General features: G+C 51.0%; 3 protein-coding genes and 5 non-coding genes across 24 annotated transcripts; all 8 read left to right on the forward strand.

Annotated features, from left to right (window-relative positions):
• Positions 1–1,497: 1,497 nt before the first annotated feature.
• On the forward strand, positions 1,498–13,252 carry FLT3LG (fms related receptor tyrosine kinase 3 ligand). 11 transcript variants are annotated; one of them, XM_086353604.1, is made up of 8 exons: positions 1,498–1,638; positions 4,103–4,169; positions 5,105–5,218; positions 6,382–6,435; positions 6,619–6,762; positions 7,211–7,349; positions 10,726–10,913; positions 13,029–13,252. In XM_086353604.1, the coding sequence occupies exons 2-8, from the start codon at positions 4,137–4,139 to the stop codon at positions 13,233–13,235; spliced, it is 879 nt and encodes a 292-aa protein (XP_086209730.1). In that variant the 5' UTR covers positions 1,498–1,638; positions 4,103–4,136; the 3' UTR covers positions 13,236–13,252. The 11 variants fall into 11 exon arrangements, with proteins under 11 accessions (XP_086209730.1, XP_086209733.1, XP_086209727.1 ...); XM_086353607.1 differs by lacking the exon at positions 1,498–1,638 and adding an exon at positions 2,030–2,145; XM_086353601.1 differs by lacking the exon at positions 1,498–1,638 and adding an exon at positions 2,833–3,086.
• A 1,148-nt stretch (positions 13,253–14,400) lies between these two features.
• Positions 14,401–17,937, forward strand: RPL13A (ribosomal protein L13a). 6 transcript variants are annotated; one of them, XR_015146285.1, is made up of 8 exons: positions 14,401–14,440; positions 15,865–15,937; positions 16,325–16,390; positions 16,596–16,697; positions 16,897–16,982; positions 17,132–17,220; positions 17,507–17,629; positions 17,822–17,937. XR_015146285.1 is itself a non-coding variant. In XM_086353615.1 (8 exons), exons 4-8 carry the CDS (start codon positions 16,625–16,627, stop codon positions 17,906–17,908), a joined length of 429 nt encoding a protein of 142 aa, XP_086209741.1. In that variant the 5' UTR covers positions 14,401–14,591; positions 15,865–15,937; positions 16,325–16,390; positions 16,596–16,624; the 3' UTR covers positions 17,909–17,937. The 6 variants fall into 6 exon arrangements, 4 of the variants coding, with proteins under 4 accessions (XP_086209741.1, XP_086209739.1, XP_086209742.1 ...); XM_086353615.1 differs by having other exon boundaries at positions 14,401–14,591; positions 17,161–17,220; XM_086353613.1 differs by having other exon boundaries at positions 17,161–17,220.
• Positions 15,983–16,066, forward strand: LOC147354233 (small nucleolar RNA Z195/SNORD33/SNORD32 family). Its single transcript, XR_015146747.1, has one exon. It is a non-coding gene; the product is annotated as a small nucleolar RNA Z195/SNORD33/SNORD32 family (small nucleolar RNA).
• LOC147354234 (small nucleolar RNA Z195/SNORD33/SNORD32 family) lies at positions 16,737–16,821 on the forward strand. Its single transcript, XR_015146746.1, has one exon. It is a non-coding gene; the product is annotated as a small nucleolar RNA Z195/SNORD33/SNORD32 family (small nucleolar RNA).
• On the forward strand, positions 17,021–17,091 carry LOC147354235 (small nucleolar RNA SNORD34). Its single transcript, XR_015146774.1, has one exon. It is a non-coding gene; the product is annotated as a small nucleolar RNA SNORD34 (small nucleolar RNA).
• LOC147354236 (small nucleolar RNA SNORD35) lies at positions 17,299–17,387 on the forward strand. The gene has a single exon (XR_015146721.1). It is a non-coding gene; the product is annotated as a small nucleolar RNA SNORD35 (small nucleolar RNA).
• A 6,365-nt stretch (positions 17,938–24,302) lies between the features above and the next one.
• On the forward strand, positions 24,303–26,708 carry RPS11 (ribosomal protein S11). 2 transcript variants are annotated; one of them, XM_086353619.1, is made up of 5 exons: positions 24,303–24,340; positions 25,262–25,393; positions 25,580–25,655; positions 25,804–26,099; positions 26,532–26,708. In XM_086353619.1, the coding sequence occupies exons 4-5, from the start codon at positions 25,918–25,920 to the stop codon at positions 26,653–26,655; spliced, it is 306 nt and encodes a 101-aa protein (XP_086209745.1). In that variant the 5' UTR covers positions 24,303–24,340; positions 25,262–25,393; positions 25,580–25,655; positions 25,804–25,917; the 3' UTR covers positions 26,656–26,708. The 2 variants fall into 2 exon arrangements, with proteins under 2 accessions (XP_086209745.1, XP_086209743.1); XM_086353617.1 differs by having other exon boundaries at positions 25,970–26,099.
• On the forward strand, positions 25,771–25,857 carry LOC147354238 (small nucleolar RNA SNORD35). Its single transcript, XR_015146720.1, has one exon. It is a non-coding gene; the product is annotated as a small nucleolar RNA SNORD35 (small nucleolar RNA).
• Positions 26,709–27,265: the final 557 nt, after the last annotated feature.

Genomic DNA, 27,265 nt, shown 5'->3' on the forward strand with positions numbered 1-27,265 from the left:
GGCTTTAATTAGTCAAGGCCAACTACAGCAGGTCTCCATAACCCCAACAAAGACCACAGAGGACAATGAATGCCACAGGTGTCTACTAGTGGTCCAATCATCTCTGGCCAAGAGGCAAGAGCTCCTGGTTAAGACAGCCATCTAGTCAGTCAGCAAAAATCAGTTGAGCGCCTGCTGTGAGTGGGGTGCTGGGGACAGCCATGAACGAGACAGAGCTTACTTAGCCTCATGAGCTCATGTAGTGGATGAGAGGCGCATTCACTTCCTGTCAGTGCTGTAACGGCGACCACAAGATAGTGGCTTAAATAAAACAATGCAAATGTATTATCTTAGAGCTCCAGAGATCAGAAGGCTGCAGTGGGTCTCACTGAGCCAAAACCAAGCAAGGTGTTAGGACTTCCCTGTGGTCCAGTGGCTAAGATTCCAAGCTCCCGTTACAGGGTGACTGGGTTCAATCCCTGGTCAGGGAACTAGATCCCACATACTGCAACGAGGATGTGGTGCAGTCAAATTATTTCAAATAAAATGAAGATGTCAGCAGGGGCTGGGAATTTGTCTCAAGGGCACTTGGGAGCCAGAGAGAGTTTGTAAACAGAGGAGAGGTGGGCTCAGCTCGGGTTAAAAGACACACAGACGTGACATACGGTGACAGGTAAAGTACTATAGAGTAGAAGCAGCTCGGGGCACTCTGGGAGCCCAAAGGAGACACCTTTCCCAACTTAAGTGTGTGTGTGTCTGTCTGTATATGAAGTGAGGATGAGAGATGGCAGGAATCTCCACAAGGCAATTGCCATCCTCATTGAGTTTTTCCCCCGGCTTTATGGAAGTATGATTGACAATTAAACATTGTATATATCAGTAGTTCAAGTCTACAATGGGATTTTTTTTATGCACTGTGAAATGAGTATCACAGTTAACACATCTGTCACCTATTTGTGGTGAGGACAAAAGATCCACTTTCAGCTACTTCTCAGTATATAATCCAATCTTTTTTTTTTTTTTGCCGCACTGCCTGGCATATCGGATCTTAGTTCCCCAATCAGGGATTGAACCCACACTCACTGGACCATCAGGGAAGTCCCTATTTTTTATTTTTTGAGGGACCTTCACACTTTTTTCCATAGTGGCTGTACCAAGTTACCAAGCTCCACAATCCCCTCTCCAACATTTATTTATTTTATTTATTTTGGCTGTGCTGCCTGGCTTGTGGGATCTCAGTTCCCTGACCAGGGATTGAACCTGGACACCAGCAGTGAAAGCACCAAATCCTAACCACTAGACCACCAAGGACCTCCCCCTCTCTGTCATAACCTGTTAGCCAACCTAACAAGTTATGTGAGGTGATAATCTCACCATGGCTCTGATTTGTATTTCCCTAATGAATAGTGATTGCATTGAGCCTTGAAGGGCAATGAGCATCTAATTAGAAAAGGTGTGGGGTGGGGGAGGTGGCGGGCAGGGAGCATCCCTGGCAGAGGAAACAGCATGTGCAAAGGCCCAGAGATGAGAAACAGCTTTGAGGGAACTAGCGGCTTCAGTGGTGGCGCCACCAAAATACTTCCTCATCCATGGAACCTATGAATGTGATCTTACTTGGAAAATAATCCTTGAAGATGCAAGTAAGTTAAGGATCTCAAGGTAAGATATCCTGGGTTATCCAAGTAGACCCTGTATCTAAATACAAGTTTTTTTTTATAAGAGACAAAAGAGGAGGACTTCCCTGATGGCTCAGTGGTAAAGAATCCGCTTGCCAAGGGGACACAGGTTCAATCCCTGGTCCAGGAAGGTCTTACATGCCATGGAGCAACAAATCCCGTAGCCACAACTATTGAGCCTGTGCTCTGGAGCCCGGAAGCCACAACTGCTGAGCCCAGGTGCCACAATTACTGAAGCCCAAGTGCCCTAGAGCCTGTGCTCCGCAACGAGAAGCCACCAGTGAGAAGCCCACACACTGCCACTAGAGAGTAGCCTCCGCTCTCTGCAACTAGAGAAAAGCCCATGCAGCAATGAAGACCCAGTGCAACCAAAAATAAATAATTCCAAAAGAGAGACAAAAGAGGAGAGGACGAGGAAGAGCAAAAAGCCATGTGAAGTTGGAGACAGAAGTTGAACTCAATTTTTTGCCTCCTTCCCTGAAAGTTGAAGGTGAGAGGTTGGAGATTGGAAGTGAGAAGTTTCAGCCCTCTAGTCATGTGACTGGACTTTCTGGTCCTGCCCAGCCCCCATCCTGAGTCACCTCATTAGTGTAAACTCAGATGTGGTCAGGGAGCCCTTCTTAATAACAGAGACACGCCTATCTGGAAGTTCCAGGGAATTAGGGGTTGTCACCCAAGAAACAGAGCCCAGGAGCAGGTGCATTATCCAGTATATGACAACAACGCAGAGGGGGCCAGGATCCTTTTGTTCATTCATTTAACAAATATTGATGGAGCACCTGTGAGCCAGTCATGGTTCTAGGTGCTGGAGATCCAGCAGGATGAACAGATACTGTGGTCGTCCTGGAGTTGAAGTCCTAATGGGGACAACTGACAATAAAGAAGATAAATGAACTGCAGTGGTGTGTCAGAAGCTGATAAGTGACAAGGGAGAAAGCAAAGCTCATGTGCGTGGGAGTGCTGGGAGGGGGTTGCGACTTGAAAAAGGTTGGTTGGGGAAGGCTTCACCTTGTGTATTTTTAAAAAAAATTTTTTTGGGGTTGCACTGGGTCTTCATTGCCATGCTCTGGCTTTCTCTACTTGAGGCGAACAGGGGCTCCTCTTCACTGCAGTGCGCGGGCTTCTCATTGCCGTGGCTTCTCTTGTTGCAGAGCATGAGCTCCTGGCACACAGGCTTGAGCAGTTGAAGAAGGCGGGTTCGGTAGTTGCAGCTCGCCTTTGCATCGTGTATTTGAGCAAAGACCTGAATGAGATCAGGTTGAGCCATGTGGGTATCTCGGGGAAGGGCATTCCCGACTGAGGGAACAGCCAGTGCAAAGGCCCTGGGGCAGGAATGTGCCTGCCTCAGGCCAGTGTGGCCGGACTGGAGAGAGGCAGGAGGAGAGACCAGCTCTGTTTAGGCCACAGTGAGGACTTGGACTCGTGTGGCAGGTGCGCGGGTAAGGGGGCAGCGTGGAGCAGAGGAGGGAGGTGAGGGGACTTAGATCTTCACAGGCTCCCTCAGGCTGCACATGGAGAACAGACTGGCAAGCGAGGGCTGAGGCAGGGAGGCTGGTAGGGTGAGGAGGAAACGATTTTCAGGTGGGTGACGGTGGTGGCAGTGGCGGGGGTGAGATGCGGTGGGATTCTGAACACATTTTGACGATCAGCCAACAAACTTGCTGATGGATCGGACTGTCAGTGGGCAGTGAGAGGCAGACGGAGTCACAGGTCCCCTCCAAGGCTTTGGGCCCGAACACCTGGAAGGTTGGAGCTGTCACTTACTCCCTGTGGAAGGAGATGGGGGTTGGAGAGTGGGGGTGGGGTTTCAAGGCAAAGGTGAAGGGCTCAGGGTGACCTCCTCCTTTCCCGAGCTGCGTTGATTCTAGCCAGAGACAGATCCACGTTGGAGCCCCCGCGCCACATTCACTGTGTCCCACCCGGGCTATCAACCCAAGCTCAGACCCCTTGAGCGTAAGTCCCGCTAAAGCGCCCTCTGCGGCGTCAGCTGCCACCTGTCACCACCAGGTGGCGCCCCTTGCACCAGCCCGATCCACCCCAGCTCACTCTCCCCCCAAAATTTCCTTTCACTTTCGATCTTTGGCTGTCACCCGGCGTGGCCCCTTCCACACCCAGCTGGGGCAAGCCTGGTGCGTGAGGAGAAATGGACTCCGGGTCCCCGAAGGGCGGGGCCGGGGTCCCCCTCCTGGGGCTGAGCGCAGACGGCGGGGGGTCGGGTTCCTGGGTCCCTGGCCTGAGCAGAGTTGCGGGCACCGGACGTCGGAGTTCTTAGAAGGGGAGATGAGGAGTTTTCACCGTAACTGTGCTTTACGCAGGAAGCCCTATAGAGTAGGAGGCGGAAACTTAGCCACATCAAAGGACCGAGGGAGGGGCGGGGAGGTGAAGGGGCGGGCAAGGAAGGGGCTGGGGTGTGGGGGTCCGAGACTCGCTCTTCTGTCCCTTCCAAGATCCGGCCACAGGCATGAAGGGCCCCCGGCAGAAATGGTAGTGCTGGCGCCAGCCTGGAGCCCAACTGTGCGTATCCCTTGGGGTTAAGGTGGGGGAATGGCAGTGTCAAGATGGGCAGAGCTTAGAGGGGAGGTGGACAGAGTTGGGGTGGACACGAGTGGGGAGATGAACAGGGGTGGGGGGAGATGGACAGAGTTGGGGTGGTCAGAAGTGAGCAGATGGACAGAGGTGAGAGAGATGGACAGAGGTGAGAGAGATTGACAGGGGTGGGGGAGATGGACAGGGGTGGGGGAGATGGACAGAGGTGGGGGAGATGGACAGGGGTGGGGGAGATGAGGAGATGGGCAGGGGTGGGGAGATGGACAGGGGTGGGGGAAATGAGGAGATGGACAGGGGTGGGGAGATGGACAGGGGTGGGGGAGATGAGGAGATGGACAGGGGTGGGGAGATGGACAGGGGTGGGGGAGATGAGGAGATGGACAGGGGTGGGGAGATGGACAGGGGTGGGGGAGATGAGGAGATGGACAGGGGTAGGGGAAATTGACACAGGTCGGGGGACGTGGACAGAAGTAGGCGAGATGGACAGGGGTGGGGGGAAGAAACAGGGAGATGGGGGCAAATGGGGAAGATAGGACTCAGATCTAGGGAAAAACAGGAGAGATGAGCATGAAAAGACAGAGGAATGGGCAAAGATGAGAAAATCCTGGGCAGAGGTGAGCAGAAGTGGAGAGAGATGGGCTGAGGTGCGGAGATGGGAGGTGAGACAGACAGAGCGGGCAGAGGAGGGTGAAAACTGGTCAGCACGTGTCCAGAAGCAGAGAGATACAGGGAAAGATGGTCGGAGGTGGGCACACAGGAGCGAAGCGGAGGAGGGGCTGAGAAGCGGGAAAGCTGGAAAGGGGAAAGAGGGAAGAGAGAACAGGGGGCTGCCGGAGGCAGCCTCCACGAGGGAGGGGGGCGTGTGTGGAGTCCATGGAGCCCCCGCCCTGCCCCGCCCGCAGACCTCCCTTCTGCTGCTGCTGTTACTGCTCAGCCCTGGCCTCCAAGGGACCCCCGACTGCTCCTTCCGCCACAGCCCCATCTCCTCCACCTTTGCCATCAAGATCGGCAAACTGGTGAGCGTCCCTGTTCCCAATAGGAGCCCGAGGTGCTGTCTCTGGCTCTGACTTCCCCCTGTCAAGAGTTTCTGTAGCCCCCTGCCTCCTCCCTCTGGGTTCCCATCCGTCGTCCGTCCCCCTATTCTTGCCCCCTTCGCTATGGGTCTCTGTCCCCCTTTCTCTGGGTCCCCATCTCCCCACCCTGGATCCCTGCCCCCTTCTCTCTGGGTCCCCGCCCCCCCTCTGGGTCCCGGCCCCCCTCTCTCTGGGTCCCCGCCCTCTCTCTCTCTGGGTCCCCGTCCCCTCACTCTGGATCCCCGCCCCCTCACTCTGGGTCCCCGCCCCCTTCTCTCTGGGTCCCCACCCCCTCACTCTGGATCCCCACCTCCTCTCTTTGGGTCCCCGCCCTCTCTCTGAGTCCCCGCCCTCTCTCTCTGGGTCTCCGCCCTCTCTCTCTGGGTTCCCGCCCCCTTCTCTCTGGGTCCTCGCCCCCTCACTCTGGGTCCCCGCCCTCTCTCTCTGGATCCCCGCCCCCTCACTCTGGATCCCCACCTCCTCTCTCTGGGTCCCTGCCCCCTCACTCTGGATCCCCGCCCCCTCTCTGGGTCCCCGCCTTCTCTCTCTGGATCCCCGCCCTCTCTCTCTGGGTTCCCGTCCCCTTCTCTCTGGGTCCCCGCCCCCTCTCTCTGGGTCTCCTCCCTCTCTCTCTCTCTCTCTCTCTCTCTCTGGGTCCCCACCCTCTCTCTCTCTGGATCCCCGCCCCCTCACTCTGGGTCCCCACCCCCTCTCTCTGGGTCCCCGCCCCCTCTCTCTGGGTCTCCTCCCTCTCTCTCTCTCTCTCTCTCTCTCTCTCTGGGTCCCCGCCCCCTCCCTCTGGGTCCCCACCCTCTCTCTCTCTCTCTGGATCCCCGCCCCCTCACTCTGGGTCCCCGCCCCCTCTCTCTGGGTCTCCTCCCTCTCTCTCTCTCTCTGGGTCCCCACCCTCTCTCTCACTCTGGGTCCCCGCCCCCTCTCCCTGGGTCCCCGCCCCCTCTCCCTGGGTCCCCGCCCCCTCTCTATGGGTCCCCTCCCCACTTCTCTGGGTCTCCGCCCCCTCTCTCTAGGTCCCCGCCCCCTCACTCTGGCTCCCCATAGTTTGTTTCCTCCGGTCTGCGCAGGCCTGACCCCGTTTTCTCCCGCAGTCCAAGTACCTGCTTCAAGATTACCCGGTCACTGTTGCCTCCAACCTGCAGGACGTGAGTCACAGACGGGAGGGGCCCAGGATGGAGGTGGGAAGGAGAAATTCAAGATTCACCGCCCCCTTAGGGGCCAGGCTAGTGTGCCCACCAGGCCACCCCCTCCCTGGGGACCCAGGAGTCCTGGCCCCCAGCCCCCTCCGCCCACCCGCGGGACCCAGAGCCTGGGTGGTCTCCCCCCAGGACAAGCTCTGCGGGGCGTTCTGGCGTCTGGTCCTGGCCCAGCGCTGGATGGGACGGCTCAAGACCGTGGCTGGGTCGGAGATGGAGAAACTGCTGGAGGATGTCAACACAGAGATACACTTTGTCACCTCATGTGCCTTCCAGGTCAGCCCTGAACTTGGGGGACAAGTGCGGAGAGCCTGATGCTTTCCTAGGGATTGGCAGCAAAGGTCTGCTAGGCCTTACTGGAGGTTTCCCCTTGACTGGGAGCACCCCGAGGGAGGTGGAGCTGGAACCTCAGACCTGCTGGGGCCTGGTGTGGGAGGTGACACTTCTCTAAGTACTGGAGGATGCCCAGGGGTAAGGGCCAAAGGCATCAATTCTGCTCATTTCTCAGGCCCTGTTGAAGGATGTTGCTAAGAGGTTCTTACCCCTAGCAACAGGGAGAAGGAGGGGACCCTAAACACCCTCCTGATCCAGGTCTGACTGGGCCTGGTTGTTAGCAACCAGGGGGAGCAAAGGTCCAGACTCTCCATGAGACCCAGGCCTCACCCTTGACCTGAGGTGACGCTGGGGGTGATGCCGTGGTGACGTCTCCCTCCCGTGCCCCCAGCCCCTTCCCAGCTGTCTTCGCTTCGTCCAGGCCAACATCTCCCACCTCCTGCAGGACACTCACCAGCAGCTGGAGGCCTTGAAGCCCTGGATCACCCACCGGAATTTCTCCCGGTGCCTGGAACTACAGTGTCAGCCGGGTAAAGCCTCCCACTGCCCCCAAGCCCACGGCCCCACCCACTCCTCACCCATTCCACTCAGGGCTCCCATGGGCTGTGTGACTTGGGCCTGTTTCCCCAAGCTCACCCCCCTCTGGGTCTCAGTTTACTTGTCCCTGAGAAGGGAATAACCAGCCTTGCCTGTTTCTCTGAGGCAACTCTATCCCATAGAAACAGAATGAGAGTCACATGTTTGAGTGTAAATTTCCTTATAGCCATGTTTAAAAAGTTTAAAAAGGTAAATTCACTTATTTTTCAGGATTTTTAGTGTTTGTTATTTTTTAGTATGTTATAGGTGGGTTTATTTTTAAAACTTTTTTACATTGGAATAATTACAGACTCAAAGAAAGGGGCAAAGAAATGTACAGGAAGGTCCTGGACACCGTTTACCCAGCCTTCCCAGTGGTACATTTTGCTTGGTAATGTTAATTACAGCACAAGAAATTGACATGGGTGCAATCCACAGAGTTTTTCAGAGTTTATCAGTTATGTATGCATAACTGCAGGCATGCATGTGTGTGTAGTAAGTAGTGTGTATCAGCTGCTGTAACAAGGTACCACCAACCAGGTGATTTAAAGACTAAAAGTTCATCCTCTTGTAACTGAGGAGTCAGCAGGACTGGCTCCTTCTGAGGGCTGTGAGGGAAGGATCTGTTTCAGTTGTCTCCCTTGGCTTGTAGATGGCCAATTTCATGTTCGTGGTGCTCTCCCCCATGCATATCTCTGTGTCTAGATTCCACTTTCTTATAAGGACACTAGTCATATTGGATTAGGGCCACTACTAACCATCTCATTTTAACTTGATCACATCTTTGAAGACCTGATCTCCAAATAAGGTCACATTCTGAGGGACTAGGGACTAGGATTGCATCTTATGAAAAACAAATTTTTTTTTTCTCCTGGCTGTACCACACGGTTTGTCGGATCTTAGTTCCTCAACCAGGGATGGGCCCCGTGCCTCCTGCAATGGGCTAGGAGTCTGAACTGCTGGACTGGACTGCCAGGGAAATCCCTGAGTTTGCATAACTTGATCCTCATTCCCAAATTCCCACCTCTCTGCCCTGGCAATCAGTAATGCTATTTAATTTAATTCTCATAGTTTTATAATTTTTAAGATAATTATTTCAAGCACAAAGAGCCCTTTAAAAAATAATTTTATTTACTTTTGGCTGCTCTGGGTCTTTGTTGCTGTGCGTGGGCTTCCTCTGGTTGCTGCAAAAGGGAGCTCCTCTTCCTTGCGGTGTGTGAGCATCTTATTGCGGTGGCTTCTCTTGTTGGGGAGCACAGACTCTAGGCCGGAGGGCTTCAGTAGTCTTGGCACACAGACTTGGTTGCCCTGCAGCATGTACTGAACCTGCATTAGCAGACAGATTCTTATCTATTGCACCACCAGGGAAGTCCTCCTTTTTTTTAAAAAAGGTGTGTGTGTGTGTGTGTGTGTGTGTGTGTGTGGCTGCGCTGGGTCTTCATTGCAGCACATGGGCTTTTGGTTGGTGTGCAGGCTTAGTTGTCCCTTGATGTGTGAGATCTTAGTTCTCTGACCAGGGATGGAACCGGCATCCTCTGCATGTTAAGATGAATTCCTAACCACTTAACCGCTGTTTGGTGTTCATATTTACATGCATCACTAATTATCCATTCAACTAAGTTTTACTAACCATCTCCTTGATGCTTGGCATTGGAGACACAGCACAGAACAAGACCAAGTTTGTGTCCATGGGGCGCTAACCTGCTGATCAGGGAGACATGATAAACATGTAAACATATAAATAAACAGGAAAGTGTCTGAGTGTAATGAGTCCTATGCAGGCACATTAAAACGGGGTGGTGGAATCATGGCTTGAAGTGGTCGGCTGGAAAGTCACCGAAAGTTGCAAACCAGGGAACAGGTAGTGCAAAGGTCCTGAGGCAGAAACCTGCCTCCCTGTTTAAGTAATCAAGAGGGAGCCCCAGTGGCTGAGGCCAAGTAAGCAAAGGGGAAAAGGTGTGGAGTGAGGGTACAGAGGGAATAAAGGGGGCCAGCTCAAGTGGGGCCTAGTGAGCTATCATGGCTTCATACAGAGTATCTTTCATTGTTCTATTATCTGTCCATTGACTCAGATATTTAATTTATGTAAATTAACTATTTGGGCTTCCCTGATGGCTCAGCCTTAGAGTCTGCCTGCCGATGCAGGAGATTTGGGGTTTGATCCCTGGTGCCTGGAGAAGGAAATGGCAACCCACTCCAATATTCTTGCCTGGGAAACCCCATGGACAGAGGCGCCTGGTGGGCTACAGTCCTTGGGGTCGCAAAGACTCGGACATGACTTAGTGACTAAACAACAACAGTAAGAAATATTAGGTTCTGGCAATGTCTCCTGTCACCCTCCTGGACCTCATAGACTACTGGGGGAAGAAAATGAATATATAAATCAATAGGTAAGCACTAGATACACGTTTGTCCAATTCTAAAATGCAGGAAATTTCCTGGTGATCCAGTGGTTAGGACTCTGCACTTCCACTGCTAGGGGCCTAGTTTCAATCCCTGGTCTGGTCAGGGAACTAATATCCTTCATGCCTCAAGGCCAAAACAAGTAAAATGATATATTTGAAATAAAGAATTATTGGGACTTCCCTGGCGGTCCAGTGGTTAAGACTCTGAGCTTCCAAAGCAAGCAGCACAAGTCTGATCCCTGGCTGGAGAAGTAAGATCCCAAATGCCACCCAGTCAATAAACAAACAAATAAAAGTAAATAATAAAAATATTTTTAAAAAATTTATAGGGTCTGGTTAAACAAGTAAACAAGCATACCAATTTAAAAAAGTTATTAGTGACTATTTTTTTAAATATACTTTTGGCTGTGCGGGTTTTCGTTGCTGCCCTTGTTGTGGGGCTACTCTCTAGTTTTGGCGTTCAGGCTTCTCATTGCAGTGGTTTCTCTTGGTTTGAAGCATGGGCTCTATTGCATGGGTCAAGCAGTTGTGCCCAGGGGCTTAGTTGCCCTGTAGCATGTGGAATCTTCCCAGACCAGGGATGAAACCCACGTCCCCTGCATTGGCAGGTGGATTCTTAACCACTGAACCACCAGGGAAGTCCTATTAGTGACTTTAAAAAAATCAATAAAATGCAACCTTACTATGTGCTAGGCACTGTTCTAGGCACTTTCTGTATATTCACTCACTTAATCTCTGTGACAACCTTATGAAGTCGGTATAATAATTATACCCACTTTATGGATGAGGTGACTGAGGCCCAGAGAAGTACACAGCCTACCCCCACCCCCTCCCCCAGGTCACACAGCCAGCACCAGGCAGGCCTTTTTTTTCCCCTTCCCTGGCCTGGCCCTACTTCTCAGTCACCTGACCTCTCTCCTGGCAGACTCCCCGACTCTGCTGCCCCCAAGGAGTCCTGGGGCCTTGGGAGCCACGTCCCTGCCGGCCCCTCAGTCCCCTCTTCTGCTCCTCTTGCTGCTGCTGCTGCTGCCAGTGGCCCTCCTGCTGCTGGCCACTGCCTGGTGCCTATGCCGGTGGAGGAGGAGACGGAGGACACGCTACCCTGGGGAGAGGGTGAGCCAGCAGGGTGCGCAGAGTGGGTGGAGAGGGTCCAGGGGGTGACCGGAGGTGGTGGATTCCATGGGCGGCACGGTACCCTGCCCCTCCCATCCCCAGGATGCTCTGCTCCTGCGGCTCCTGGAGGACCCTGGACTTGTTGATGTGGGGGCCATGGGGGTGGGGGATGACAGAGTGGAAGCAGGGAAGTGGTGGGCTAGCTCTGGATGTAAGAAGACCCCTCATGGAGGGGGACAGACTGGGACAGACAGACTGGAGGCCAAGGAGGAGGCCAGGTGAGCGTCCAGGAAGAGAGGACAAGGTCTGAGCAGGGGCTGGAACAGGACCACGGGGTGGAGAGGAGGGGACAGGCAGAGTCAGGGGTCAGGAGGGACGGGGCTGGAGAGTGACAGGCTTGATGGGGTCGAGGGGAGAGCAGGGAAGGGGAAGGGGCACAGGCAGAGGACGCTGGGTCTGGCCCAGCGGGAACCTGGGAGGAGGAGGGACAGTCCGCATTCGGCATTCTGAACAGTGAAGCTCAGCGGGCCGGGAGGTATTTGGATACAGGAGTCTGCAAGCCAGGAGAGAGCCGCCTCCAGGAGCAGGGTCTGCAAAGCCCTCCAGGTATGAAAAAGCTCAGGTTATTCTAGCAACTTTGTCCAGTCTGGGGGTGGGGTGAAAAAAAAAAACAAAAGCAAAACGGCACTGGGAGATGTTTGAGGTTACATCTTCCTTACCTCAAAGGTAAGGAAGAGAAGCTGGGGCTTCCTACCCTGGGGAAGCAAGAAGCCTCCGAGGCGAACCTGGGAACCGGTTTGGGGGTGGAGGTGGTTACCTGAGGGAGAAAGGCAGGGAGGGGCCCGTGGGTTCCTTAGTGCCCAAAGGAAACACTTGGCAGCACTCGCTCACCTGTTGTGTGCCTCAGTGCCTCCGGCCTTGTGCTGGAGCTTTCTACAAATTAACTCACTTAATTGAGAAACTGGTGGCCATTATCCCCATTTCCCCTTGGCGGACACCGAGGCTCAGAGAGGTCAATCATTTGCTGAAAGTCACACAGCTCCTGAGTGACAGCCAAGATTGGACTCTCGGCCCTCTGATTCCAGCATCCGTGCCTTTCATTCTTCTGCCTCAGTTTCCTTATCTGTACAATAGACTCATAATCATCCTTCATGCTAGAGTTGTCAGGAGGTTAAATGAAAGGACCACAAAAAAACCCCCTAGAGCAATGCTGTCCATAGGAAACAGAATACAAGCCACACATGTGACTTTAAATTTTCTAGTAGCCGCATATATTTTTTAAATTTTTAATTGAAGTATAGCTGATTTACCACATTGTGCCAATGCATCTTTTTAAAAGTAAAAACAAACAGGTTACCTTAAAGAATTTATGTTATTTCACCCTGTGTATCCAAAATCTTGTCATCTCAACATGCAATCAATACTTTAAAAATTTTGAGATATTTTGACATTCTTGTTTCCATACCAGGTTTTCAGAATCCAATGTGTAATGCGATGCTCACAGCACATCTCAATTCATATGAGAAACTTTTATTAGAAATACTTGATCTGTATCAAGATTCCATGAAACTTACAGTTGCATAAGTAGATTCCTATACTCAAGTTCTTTGAAACCTACAGAAGTTTTCCAATAACTGGATCAAGGAACAGTTTCTAAATTCAATGATTTTTTTTTCATTTCAGCATTTGTTTTGGACAGTACTTTTTGGTTTTGAGATACAATTTTCTATTGAGAAATTGTTCTCTTATCCTTGTCCCTTTTCATACCCTGTTTTCCCACGCTCCCAATAAACACACTATTAGTTGAAGCTTAAATTAGATGAAATGAAAAACTAAGTTCCTCAGTTTTGCTGGTCACAATAGGAATGCCCAGTTTTCACATGGGGCTGGTCTCAAGGGCTGTCTTGGAAAGCACAGATCTAAAACGTGTTCATCATTGCACGAAGTTTTCTTTGACAGCAATGCCCAAACACACAGTGAGTGCTCACGGTGAATGGAGTTGTTTTCGGGCATTAAGTCTATACTTGAGCTTGTACCCTGAGCTTCTTACTTTCCCCTCCTCTGTCCATGGAACCTCAAACAGCCTAGTGAGTCATCTATCATCCCCTTTTACAGCGGAGGACACTGAGGCCCAGAGAGAGCAGTCACCTGCCAGCGGACACAGAGTCGGAACTTGGAGGAAGTCAGCTAGAACCTGGTCCTTTCCTTGGCCACCCTGCTCCTGTCACTGTCCCCCCGGGATGGAGGCAACGCCAGCACCCACCATCGGCTCCCCCTTCCCCACTTTGTACAAAGCCCTTGTCCCCAGGAAATTGTATATAAATCATCATTTTCTACCAGCTCTGGCCAGGTTTGTTTGTGGATGGGACACGGTGTGTGTATGGGGCCGTTTGGGTTCGGGTTTGGTTTTTCAGTTAATGCAGTGTTTCATTCAATACCTATTTTCTGAGTCCTCCCGGGGCCCAGGGCCAAAAGAGGGCAATGCTGGGACCCAGACGTGAGTCGGAACCAGCCCTGCCCTCTCAGGATTCCTGGTTCAGAGGGGAGAGACATCGGCACCAGAGAGCCCCAGTACACGATGACACACGCTCTAATGGAGGTGGCGTAGGCACTGTGGGAGCCCCCAGGCGGTACCTGAGCCAGCCTGAGCGATATCAGGGAGGTTCTCTAAAAGGAAGGACTCAAGCCAGATTTTAGAAAACGGGATGGGGGTGGGGGTAGAGGGGACGGCAGCCTAGTCAAGGGACACTGTGAAGGCAAAGGCTTTGTCCAGAAAATCCAGAAAGTGAGAAGCTCCTTTGGGGAACACTCAGGCATCTAGAGAAGGAAATGGCAACCCACTCCAGTATTCTTGCCTGGAAAATCCCATGGACCGAGGAGCCTGGTAGGCTACAGTCCATGGGGTCGCAAAGAGTCGGACACGACTGAGCAACTTCACTTCAGGCATCTAGAAGTCATTCTTTCATTCGCCAGCTCTCAAGCTGAAGACTATCCCCACCTGGGGACACAAGCCCATACACGGCCAGGGATTTAGTCAGATCACAAGTCAGACAGGCACTGGAATTCAGATTTCTAAGCCTTGGCGGAGCGCTGAAGGGCAAGCCCTCCTGGCCCCCTGCAGGCCACCACGTGCCCTGCAGCGCGACTTCGCTTCAGGGGGTAACCGCCTGTCCTCCAGCATTCTTGGCCCCGCCCATCAGCAAGCCGCGGGCAACTCACGCGAGGCTTACCAGCCCCTCAAGAATACTGCAGCGGAGGCTGAAGAGCACCGCCCCCTACCCCACGTGATCTCGCCCGGCTCAGCCATGGCCGCCTAGGCTCGATGGGAACGATTCCGATTGGATAGTCAGAAGATGACCCGCCTCCCGGTGGGGCATTTCTGCGCACGCGGCTGACACTCTGGCCAATGAGAAGACAGAAAGCGGCCGTGTTGCGTCACTTCTTCCGCCCCTGTTTCAAGGGATAAGAAACCCTGCGTCTAGGGTTCCTTCTTTCCCAGGCAGCTGCCGAAGATGGCGGAGGGGCAGGTACAGGCTCCGCGCGGGCCGGGGCGGCGTGGGGCCGGGTGGGGTCCAGGCCGGACCGGGGTTGGACCTCTTTTCTCTCGTAAGTGTGCTGTGGAACTTAAGGACATAAGGAACTTAAGGACATAACTGAGCAAAGCAGAAAGCTTTCGGGGTAAGAGAAATCCAAAACGGGAATATAAAGAAGTTTTTGCGCTTTGGGCTGGGTAAGAATGCGGCATTATTTTTTCTTCGAGGGGCAGTCATCTTTGCTTCCTACACAAAAAGAGTTACTTTAAAATTAGGCCTCATTTATCTAGATCTTGGCGGAATTGAACCGGTGTGTCCCCACCAATGGGAAAGCACGCTGAAGGCGGCTACGCCACCTGGGGACGGTGAGAAGCCGGGGGTAGGCCAAAATGGAGAGTATTTCCGCCCTGCCCCGGCGCCGGTTGCTTCGGCCACGTGAAAGTGTGCATCAGGGTTCCCCTGCAACTGGGGGTAGTTTGGCACGAAACCTTTGCTGTAGGTTGGGAGAGCTCTTGCATGTGGGGCAGGCACAAATTGGTCTGCTTTGGGGTTAGATGGAGTCTAAAAGTGCTGGTGTTAGCAACTGGAATGAATGAAATGTTCCAGATCCTTGAAACATCCTTAATTGTTTAACCAGCTAGAAGGCCTCAAGGAAGGTAGAAGCTTACGACTGACTCTTCTCCGGCTCCTTCCTTGTGTAACCTATTACTGATAAAGGGAGGGAGTGGCTCTGGAAGGGGTGAACATGTGATGGGGTCTGTGGTTCAGGAAGGAAAATTAAGTTTGAAGCCAGGGAAGTGGTAGAGTTCTCTGAACACGGGTCCCTGCGTTCACATAATATGCACTTGGTAAGAGCTGGAACTTCTGAAAAGAAGCCAAGGATTAGATTAGTATTTGAGCTGTTAAAGCTTCCCTAAGGATGCAGAGCTAGTCAGTACCAGAGGAAGCTTGGGTTTTTGACCACCCTGCCTAGCTTCACTGGCTCTGAACCTGTTTGCTTTGATACTCACACTAGAAAGCTACCTTTGAGATCAGAACAGAATCAGATTCTGTCCAGGTTCTACAGGTTGCATTCAGATTACCGGTTCTTCTAACTGGGTGATCAGTGTTGATTCAGATTGTAGCTCATTCTCTGACCATGGAACATAATCTGGGCATAAAGATGTCTGCCCTTGAAGCAGCTGAAATGTGAGGGATTGGTTTATTTTGTATCTTAGCTGCTCACTGAAATTCTGAGTCATTTGCTTTCTTGGCCATCTCTAAAGTGAGCCTTAAGTTCTAGTTTTGGGTCTAATATCTGGTTAGCAGGTGTTCTGGGAGGTAAGTTAACTAATGGAGAGGAGTAATTGGTTGAGGTGGGCAGTCAAAGTTGTGGGTGCCTCTGAGCCCTTCTGAGCTCTTCAACCTGTCTCCAACAGGTCCTGGTGCTCGATGGCCGAGGCCATCTCCTGGGCCGCCTGGCGGCCATTGTGGCCAAGCAGGTGCTTCTGGGTAAGTCTGCCCGCTGCCCACAGCTCCCATCAGACATGAGCTCAGCAGGTCAGTGATGAGCAAAAATCACCATCTTTCGTTTGAGTCTCACGACCGTGAGATCAACCCCATGCACCGCTCTGAGACCTGCCAGCATCCTCCCCTCCCGGGTCAGGGGCTGTGAATTCAAAACATGTTTTGTTGGAGTAACAAATTGAACTTGAGCATGAGACAAGCTCCACCAGTTAGCGCTCTGTGACTTGGGGTAGGAGATTTGGTGTCTTCTGGTGTGTTTGTGCACAGGGGCCAGTTTCAGGCAGGGCTGGGGTCTCCTTTCTGGGCAGTAACTGGGCACCTGGCTTCCTGACTTTAGCCCTCCTTGATTGTTCCATTTTCCATTCCCTCTAGGCCGCAAGGTTGTGGTCGTGCGCTGTGAGGGCATCAACATTTCTGGCAATTTCTACAGAAATAAGTGTGAGTTAGGGCCTGGAAGGTGGGCTGGAGAGGCTGGATCTGTGTGGAGCTCAGGCTTCACAGACTTGGGAAGCAGACCCCCCAGTGGTGGGACATGCAAGTCTGAGTTCCTTAGCAGGCCCTCAGAAGTGAGGTCGTGGCGTTGGAAGGAGTTACTGCCTGGCTGGGGACTCTTAAGGCCTTACACGCTCTCCCTTCTTCCCAGTGAAATACCTGGCCTTTCTCCGCAAGCGGATGAACACCAACCCCTCCCGTGGCCCCTACCACTTCCGAGCCCCCAGCCGCATCTTCTGGCGGACAGTGCGAGGTGAGCTGGGCTCAGGGACCGCAGGTGCTGAGGGGGCAGGTAGCCAGTGATGAAGACTTCTCCCACTCGTGTTCGAGTTTGCCGACCGTGAGATGACTCCACATGCACTACCATCTGAGGCCACCTGTCTGCCTGCCTGGGCAGGACAGCGGCTCCCCCACGCGCCCCACTGAGCAGGCCTGCTGTCCTCTGTCCACAGGCATGCTGCCCCACAAGACCAAGCGGGGCCAGGCTGCTCTGGAGCGCCTCAAGGTGTTTGATGGGATCCCACCACCCTATGACAAGGTGAGCAGGTCCCAGCTCCCTGACAGTATCCCTATGGCTGGCGTCGGTGATGTTCTGCAGTTACCTACATTGTTTGATCCCTGTGAAAAGAGCACCGGCTGAGACGCCTGCCCCAGCCAGCCTTCTTCCCTGTCTGTCCCTCGCTCCAGGTCTCTAAGCCCCTCTCCTTCTCTAACAGAAAAAGCGAATGGTGGTTCCTGCTGCCCTCAAGGTTGTGCGTCTGAAGCCTACTCGCAAGGTGAGCCTCCAGATTTGCTGAGTGATGCCCTTGGAGTTCTGAGGCTTCCTGGGAGGGTGCACTTAGGGCCCTAGGACTGGCAGATGATGGTTTTTTTTCTCACGATGGTCTGCGGATGCCACTGCGGGCAGTGCCGAAAATGCCAATGGCTCAGCTGATGCCAGGAGGAACGGGGAGCATGGCTCCCTGACAAGCTGGAAGGCTCTAGGACAGAATGTTAACACCCCTCCCCTAGTCACCCTGGCCTCCTTTTCTAACAGCTTCGTTTCTTCTCTCTCCCCTCTAGTTTGCCTACCTAGGGCGCCTGGCTCATGAGGTTGGCTGGAAGTACCAGGCAGTAACGGCCACCCTGGAGGAGAAGAGAAAGGAGAAGGCCAAGATCCACTATCGGAAAAAGAAGCAGCTCATGGTGAGCGTGGGATTGGTACTGGAGGGGCCCCACATTCCCAGGCAGCTGGTACCTCTCGCCTCTTTATTAGGCTTTTGGAAGTCTCTGCCTAAGGCCCACTGTGGGAATGGGGAGTGGGATTGGGATTGGGTCCCTGGGATGACAGTCCCAGGGAGCAGCCACTGATCACTATCTGTCATCTTGGCCCCACAGAGGCTACGGAAGCAGGCCGAAAAGAACATCGAGAAGAAAATTGGCAAATTCACAGAGGTCCTCAAGACTCATGGATTCCTAGTCTGAGCCAAATAAAATTGACTGTTTATTCTTCATGCTTGGCCTGGCCTGCCCTTCCTCCATCGCCACCCTAGGATGTGGGGGCCCCCAGGGGCTGCCGTGCACGTGCCACAGGCAGACGGGGTATAGCCGAGGGGCATTAGTCAGTGTAGGCGGGTCCAGGGGCTGTGCAGGCATCGTTGGTCTGCAGCCTGTTTGTTCGTGAGACCTTTAAGACATAAACAGTTGGAACAACCAGTCCAGTTGCAGTATTGGCAGACGTGAGCTGGAAGACTATTGGAAAGGATTGGCATGACTTAAAGGGAGTCTGTTCATGCTTCCCACGTGGTCGGATACTATACTCTGCAGCTGTTAGGATGTGAGAGAATGCCCAAAAAGTATCTCTGGAAGAGAAGTTCCAGCCAAGGGATCACAGGCATCGCCCTCGTGTCTTCCCTATATTTTGTGATCCAAAACCAATAAATTATTTTGTTAAAGAAATGTGGCGTCTTTTCAGTGTGTGTCTGCTGTAGAGGCAGGCCCGGGGAGCAAGGCTCTCGGCTGACGGGGGACTTGGAGAATAAGGCTGGCTGTGCTCTTTCCACAGGTGGATCAGAAAACTGCCTTTCATGGAAGAGTTGACCTTGGTAGAGATTTTACATGCCAAGGGATTTGAGATGCCTGTGGATTTGTGGGTATTTATGGCCTGTAGAGACAGGTGTTGCCCATTTTACATAAAATTGTCTCCCTAATTCAGCTGCAAAGTATGGAATTGGCCACTCTTCCCTAAAACCAGTCCCTCACTGGGGCATGTGGGCTGTTCAGTCTATACCATGCCAGACTGTAATGCAGAGATAAGTGATGAGATATTAGAGAAGTGAGAAGGGTTTTTTTTTTAAGATTAAAACTAGACCTGTTAGATCTGCCAGGATGAGTCCCTGAAAGGGTCAGGGTACCCAGCCCTTGGTCACCTCCCAACACCCAGGTGGGCCCGCTGCCCCATCTTACTGAGGAGGTTCTGTGCGGTCAGTGGTGTCGGCGCTGATGACACCCGGAGGGGTCTGGCTTGACCAAGGTACATCCATCTGTACTGGGAGGAAAGCTAGGTTCCTGCTGCCCTTTGAGACTGGTGGGCAGTACTTGTGTGTTGGTTCACTGAGCAGGTAATAACTTCCACACTGTGCCATTGTATTCTGCTTAGTCTCCAAAATGTCCAAGAAGGCTCAAGTCTCAGGATCATTTTGCAAATGGGTGGTGTCCCTGCTACTCCTGGGGGCTCCTGCTCCAGCAGAGCTGCCTCCAGAACCAACTGAAAGTCCCAGAGTTTAAATCTTATGACACTATGTTAGAGCAGCACAATAGGCTGCCCAAACCACTTAATTTTGGCTTAAAACTTGCCACTTCAAAAGACATGCAACATTGGGACTTGTGTGGTGGTCCAGTGGCTAAGACGACTACGAATGCAGAAGGCCTGTGGGTTCCATCCCTGGTCAAGGAACTAGGTCCCATCTGCTGCAACTAAAGATCTAAAATCCCATGAACGGGAACTAAGACCCAGTACAGTCAAGTATTAAGCCAAATGTTAAAACACTTTAAGAAGATGACATGTCAGACTGGGAGAAGGTATTGGTGAATCATGTCTCTTGAAGGACTTGAATGCCAAATACATAGAAAAATTCTTAAAACTCAGTAACAATGAGCCAACCAACAAAAACTTAGGCCCAGATTTGAAAACAGCTTTCACCAAAGAAGATACACAAATGCTAATAAGCATGTGAAGAGATGCTCATCATTCCCCATTAAAGAAGATAAATGAAATCTTCAGACATAACCTTAATCATTCCTGGGGGAGAAATACAGGGAATCAGGACCTCTGGGCCAACAGAAGGGACGTTCCAAAACTGCCCAAAGCGCCCTGCAACAGCACTCTAGTCCCAGATCAGCTTCAACCCCTGGGCTACAGCAACCTTGGACACTACAGATGAATGGCTTGTTTTAACAGGCATTTCAGTGCTCACTGAGGAGGGGGCCGTTCTGTACTCTAATATGTGCATTTCCCTTGTGAAATGCTAGGAAATGTCTGAGATCTGTCAGAGACAGGGAAATACACCCTCAAGTGATAAGTAAAGTTGGCTGAAGTTCGTTACTGAGCACCAAGGCTGTTCACACTGCAGTTCAAAAAATTCAAGGTGGTGGTTTGTAAGCAGCCTTAAAATAGTAATGAAATTGAATAGAAATGAAAAGAAAAAAAAATGTATTACAGAAGGTAAAGTGAAGTGAAGTCACTCAATTGTGTCTGACTCTTTTGAGACCCCATAGACAGTAGCCTACCAGGCTCCACTGTCCATGGGGTTTTCCAGGCAAGAATACTGGAGTGGGCTGCCATTTCCTTCTCCAGGGGATCTTCCCAACCCAGGGATCGAACCCAAGTCTCCTGCATTGCAGGCAGACACTTTACCGTCTGAGCCACCAGAAAAGGTAAAGGAGAGAGTTAAAAGACTTAAAAATCAGACAAGTTGACGAAGGCAGAGGAGGGTGAGAGAGATAAGTGTGCTTGGTCACAATACAAAAAGGATTTCCTACTGTGAGTTGTGATCAACACCTAGAAGCTAAGGACCTAAACATCTCCAAACTGCCCTCACCCCCTCAGAGTGAAGCAGTATTTTTTATTTGCTCTTCCCTTATCATCAAAATCTCACCAGCTGCTCTTAGCAATTTGCAAAGTATTGAGCATTTAAGACACAGACAGGAAATCATACCTAATCTCACCACCTGGAGATGTAAACCACTAGGGCGATGTCATGTATTTCCTTCCAGGCTTTTTTCTACATTAACTTTCATACACAGTTTGGCACATATTGTAGGCAGCAACTCCAGGTCCCCCCTTTTTTTAAACTAAATATAAATCCTTTCCAAGTTATTCAAGAACTCTAGAACTTTTTTCTTCAAAAAAATAAATTATAAAACAACTACTAGGTCACAGAGGAAGATACAGCAGGTTTTAAAACAAAAAGTCTCTCTTCCTTAATGCTATCCCAGAGGGACTGAAACAGTGACAATTAAAAATGAACCATTCCTCACTTATATGTGAACTCTAAAATAGGACACAAGTGAACTTATCTATGAAACAGAAATAGATTTCGTAGAGAACAAACCTGTGGCTGCCGTGTGGGGGGTGAGGGAGGGATGGATTGGGAGTTTGGGATTAGCAGATGCCAACTATTATATATAGAACAGATAAACAACTGTATAGCACAGGGAACTATATTCAATATCCTGTGATAAACCATAATGGAAAATATGAAAAAGAATGTGTGTGTATATATATATATATATATATATATATATATGCAAAATTGAATCAATACACCTGAAACACAACATTGCAAATAAACTATAATTCAATTTTTTTTTAATTGGAAAAAAATCAGAAGAATATTTTGTGACCCCTGTAGAAGTTTGTTAGGAGCATAGATTGTATATTCTAAATGCAGTGCTTAAAAAAATTTTTACTAGACTTGTAAGTGGAAACAAAAAAAAAACCTCATGTTTTCTTCTAATATATAGCTTCTTTTCTTCATGGCTTCATTTCTCAAGCCTACCTAAATTTTATCCCTACACATCAGAAATTTACGTTGGCATAAAGTAGGAACTAGGTATCCAACTTTATCTTCAGATGGTCTCCCACTTGTCCTAACACAAAATTACTGAATAATTTGTATATTCCGCAGAGTTTTTAATTGCACCTGTCATCATATGCTAACTTCTCAGAGTTGGATCTATTTTTGGACTTCCTAGAAGATACATTTTAAATATTTACATTAAAGAAGTTAACTTTTTACTTAAATGTGACATAATATTTGCTCAAATATTTAAATATTTATATTGAAGAAACCAACTTTTATTTTTAAAAGAAATTGCATTTAACACACCCACAAAAATATAATAATGTACCAGGATTTCTTTTAAAATGATTAATTCAAAGGCAATTCGAAGCAGAATAAAACATACACTTAAGTCTTATATATATTGATTATGAACTCAGTACAACTTTGTACATTGAACTGGAAAAGTCTAGCAAAAGCCTAAATTTGAGGTCTTTGGTAAATGTGAAGCCTCAGCGAGAGCGCTGGGAAAATTCAGGCCAAGACTTAATTAAGGAAAGAGGCCAAAGTCTGGAGTTCGAATTCTCCCAACAAGGCCCAAGTCAGCACTCTTGCCTGGAAAATCCCATGGATTGGAGGAGCCTGGTGGGCTGCAGTCCATGGGGTCGATAAGAGTCGGACACGACTGAGCGACTTCACTTTCACTTTTTCACTTTCATGCATTGGAGAAGGAAATGGCAACCCACTCCAGTGTTCTTGCCTGGAGAATCCCAGGGACAGGGGAGCCTGGTGGGCTGCCGTCTATGGGGTCACACACAGTCGGACACGACTGAAGTGACTTAGTAGCAGCTGCAGGGTGTTACAAGACAGAGGGTTGTTGCCAACACTGGCCAGAAGGGGGCGCAGTACGCAAAAAGTGCGACTGGTGCTAAGTCGCTTCAGTCGTCTCCGACTCTTTGCGACCCCATAGACAGCAGCCCACCAGGCTCCCCTGTCCCTGGGATTCTCCAGGCAAGAACACTGGAGTGGGTTGCCATTTCCTTCTCCAATGCATGAAGGTGAAAAGTGAAAGTGAAGTCTCTCAGTCCTGTCCGACCCCATGGACTGCAGCCTACCGGGCTCCTCTGTCCATGGGATTTTCCAGGCAAGAGTACTGGAGTGGGGTGCCATCGCCTTCTCCGAAAAAGTGCGAAGTGAAGGTAAAAAGGACTCTGGTGTTCCTTCTTAAAAAGTTCATTTAAGTTCATCTGCTCAGTCGTGTCCAACTCTTTGCAACCCCATGGCTGCAGCACACCAGGCCTCCCTGTCCATCACCAACTTCCGGAGTTTACTCAAACTCATGTCCATGGAGTCGGTGATGCCCACTCATCTTCTGTCCCCTTCTCCTGCCTTCAATCTTTCCCAGCATCAGGGTCTTTTCAGATGAGACAGCTCTTCACATAAGGTGGACAGCTCTTCACATAAGGTGGCCAAAGTATTGAAGTTTCAGCTTCTACATCAGTGCTTCAAATGAACACTCAGGACTAATCTCCTTTAGGATGGACTGGTTGGATCTCCTTGCAGTCCTAGGGACTCTCAAGAGTCCTCCACCACCACAGTTCAAAAGCATCAGTTCTTCGGCACTCAGCTTTATAGTCCAACTCTCACATCCATACATGACTACTGGAAAAACCACAGCTTTGACAAGACGGACTTTTGTCGGGAAAGTAATTCTCTGCTTTTTAATAAGATGTCTAGGTTAGTCATAACTTTTCTTCCAAGGAGCAACCGTCTTTTAATTTCTCTAAAGGTAGGTGATTAAGTAAGGCTGGAGACAGACTGCTCAGGTTAAATTCCCAAATTCCCAACTATGCCTCAGTTTCCGCATCAGCAAAATGGGAATAATTAACAGAGCCATCCTTAGTGTGTTAGCACAATTCTGCGTACATGGTAATTGCTATTAGATTTTTGCTTTCCAAAAATTGGTAAAATAATAAATTGATATTGATTTGGACCTGCAGTGACCAACGCAGTGGATAACTAGCTCCATGTGGCTATTTAAATCGAATAAAATTAAAATTAAAAATTGAGGTTCACAGTTACACGCCCCCCACTTACAGTGCCAGTGACCACTGTATTGGACAGCGCAGATAGAAAATATTTGCATCATATCGGGGAGTACTATTGGACAGCGCTGTTCAACAATTAGCAGAAGGCCTTTTTGGTTTTTTTTAAATTCGAATTAAAATTCTTTTTTTTTATTTGAATTAAAATTTTCAACGAAACCACTCTCTGGGGAAAAAACGGCCCACAAAAGAAACCGACTTTTATTAAACTTCAGGAAGTTCATGGGTAGTGTCCGTCCCTCACAAAGATGGCGCTTCGCAGCGCGTGCATGTTCCTAACACTTTCTGGTCTCTCGCCCCGCAAAAAGATGGCCGCCGCCACGGCCCGTTCAAACCTTGCACGGAAACAGACACGAGGTCCCAAACCCCACGCGGTCTCACTCATCTCAGGAACATGGCCGCCTTCCGATAAATGTCGCGATAACATAGGCTGGTTAAGGCTGGCCACGCCTTCCCAACGTGACCTAGCATGCCGGCGCGCAATGATGGCGTAAGACTCTCGCGAGACAGTGTGCCGCTTCCCGCTCCTCTGCCTTGACCATCATGGCAGCTTTCGTTCTGTCTGCGAATCGCGTGCTTAGGTAGGACCGTTCGCCAATCAGAGTCTCGCCAAGGCACCGCCCCAAACCGTGTTTGTCCCGCCCCTTTGTCGTCACTTCCTCTCTAACCCTTGTGCAGTCGATAAGGAAACCCGGACGCCGCCGCGGCCTTCCTTTTTTCAGGCAGCCGGGAAGATGGCGGACATTCAGGTATGGGCTACGGGCCGATGCCGACACTGCGGGGTCTGGGTTTCAGAGGCGAGTCCTGGAGAGTGGGACTCCGCGCTCCAGTTTGGGGGTTAATTTCCCAGGGGTTAAATCGGGCAGAGGGCAGTTGTCTTGGCGTTAATCTCGATTAGCACCTCCTAAATGTTCCTTTGTAGCTCGGTCGGTAAATAATCTGCCTGCAGTGCAGGAATCCTGGGTTCGATCCCTGTGTCGGGAAGATCCTCTGGAGAAGGAAATGGCAACCCATTCCAGTATTCTTGCCTGGGAAATCTCATGGACAGAAGAGCCTAGTGGGGCTGCAGTCCGTGGGGTCGCAAAGAGTCGGGCACGACTGGACGACTAACACTTAAATTTTGGAGGCTCCGCATTTGGGGTTTAATTTAAGGTTCAAGGATTTTGGAAGTTGTCTTTTCAAAAATCAAGATTTACAGAGTACTTTTTTTTTGGGGGGGGAGGCTTTAGGCTGTAGGGTTAATCCTTTGAGAACTGACGTTTAAGGGCCACTCCAGGGAGCCCGTCAGTTTGGTATTTAATTCTGGAGCCGCCTATGTTAGTTAAGGCGTGCATCCTGGTTGGATGTCTTTGTGTCTTGAATAATTTTTGCTGAACAGTTTTGGTGTTTAAGGCTTGTTTTGTATCGCTGGGGCTTTAAGGATTGAATGCTCCAGGTGGTAGGAGGTGTTTTAGATCATAAATACTGATGTAACCCTGGGTTCAGAGTTGAGTTTGAATTAGAGATATATTTGGGTTAGTGTCTTGGAAGATAATTCTGGGGTGCTTGGCGCTGGTGGCCAACGTTCAGGGAGTTAAATACCCGACAAGATGGTATTGGGATTTTGTGAAGCTTTCCAGGCCAGGTTGTTGCCTGCTCGGGTCTTACCTGCTTCCTTCTCATCCCCTTAGACAGAACGTGCGTACCAAAAGCAACCGACCATCTTTCAAAATAAAAAGAGGGTCCTGCTTGGAGAAACTGGCAAAGAAAAGCTCCCTCGATACTACAAGAACATTGGTCTGGGCTTCAAGACTCCAAAGGAGGTACGGGCACCCTCAGAAGAAAGGAGGAGACCCCTGTGTCCCTGCACATGTGCCCAAACTGAGTTGACCTATCCACATCTCAGTGGCTGCTGCTGGGAACTGTAGTTTGTGTGTTTAGAAAGGCCACGCCCCTTGTTTTTTTCAGGAACTATTTTCAGAGTTCCCTAATCCTCCTTATCCCTGCAGGCCATCGAGGGCACCTACATTGACAAGAAATGCCCTTTTACGGGTAATGTCTCCATTCGAGGGCGGATCCTGTCTGGTGAGTGAGGACCTTCCTGGGTCTGAGGGAAGAAGGGCTGGGGACACTGAGGCTCCAGGGTCCTGGGTTGGGGAAGGGGTTGGCAGACTTCTCGTGACCCCGGGGGCACACTTTTGGCAAATGATGTCTGTTTCACGATGGTCTTCAGATGCCCACCCTGGGCAGTGCTGAGAAGGCCACTTGGCACAGCTGATGCTGGAAGCAGGGCTTCCTGGGAACCCTACTCAACGGCCCCCTGCTTCCTGGACACCCCGGGCTGCCCATGGCTCCCTTCCCTGTGGGGCCTGACCAGGAACTGCCCCCGGTCCCCCCAGGCGTGGTGACCAAAATGAAGATGCAGAGGACCATCGTCATCCGCCGAGACTACCTTCACTACATCCGAAAGTACAACCGCTTTGAGAAGCGCCACAAGAACATGTCCGTGCACCTTTCTCCCTGCTTCAGGTGAGCAGGGTTGGCTGCCCTCCCGGGCAGGGAGGAGGGGGTGGGCTGCACAGGAGTGAGTGACGTGGGACCAGACCTGGCTGTTAACAGGATGCCCTGGCTGCCGTGTGGAGGTCATCAGCTGTGGGGGCGGGTAGTAAAGGGGTCATGCATCACCATCTTTGTGAGCCTCCAGTGTCCTGCAAAGGACATGACAGATGGAGGCCTTCTGTCCCTGGAAGGGTCGGCCCATCCTCCGCATGGCCTGGAGCCCGGGGTCTTACACGTAGTTTGTGCTCAGTAATTACCTGGGGACAGGTGAAACTGGAAATAGCAGCTTGGTTGGGGTTTGGAGGAGCCAAAGCTGAGAGGCTCCACCTAGAGACAGGAAGACGCCTTCAGGGCCTGCTGAGAGCAGAGCCTCCCCTAACCCAGCCCTGCTTCCCTCCACAGGGACGTCCAGATCGGCGACATCGTCACGGTGGGCGAATGCCGGCCCCTGAGCAAGACTGTGCGCTTCAATGTCCTCAAGGTCACCAAGGCTGCCGGCACCAAGAAGCAGTTCCAGAAGTTCTGAGACTGGACCTCTGCCTGCTACCCCAAACACAATAAAGTTATTTTCCCAATCTCTGGCAGGCTCTGGCTGTCTGTGCCCCTACAAGAGGGAGGGGTTGATGTGGAAGATGGGATTCGTCTTCATCCTCTGGGGGCATAAAGATGGGGACCACATCCTGCCTCCTGCCCTCACGTCTGGGTGAAGACAACCTGTATCAAGACGCTGCCCTCCTCTGATGTTTTGGTCTTTGTTACCTTTTGGTGTTGTGCTCATAAGGCCTTTCTACCTGGTGTTGAGCTCCCCCCGCAAGTCTCTGGGGAGGAAGTGAGTGAGGGTGGAGGTTCCTGGGTTCTCTAGACTCTGAGCCTTTTCTGGTCTCTGAGGGGAGGGGGAGGAAGAAATATCCGCCCTCTTGGCTTTGCTAGGTGTCAGCGTCGGTGGGTTGGGTGGGCTTGGGTTCAAAGCTGCCTGTTTGGGAGTTGAAGGTCTTGACCTCAAGCTGGGATTGTTTTCTGACGGGAAAGCAAGGCACCCACTTTCCCCCTACACATCCCGCCATCCCTCCTAAGTGAGCACCATGCCTGTTGCAGATGAGTGAACTCATCTGAGGGGGCAAGTTCTCTGCTTAGGA

This window comes from Bos grunniens, chromosome 18 (assembly GCF_055505025.1).
Source record: "Bos grunniens cultivar Pamir isolate PY7600 chromosome 18, Bosgru_T2T1.0, whole genome shotgun sequence".
NCBI lineage: Eukaryota > Metazoa > Chordata > Mammalia > Artiodactyla > Bovidae > Bos > Bos grunniens.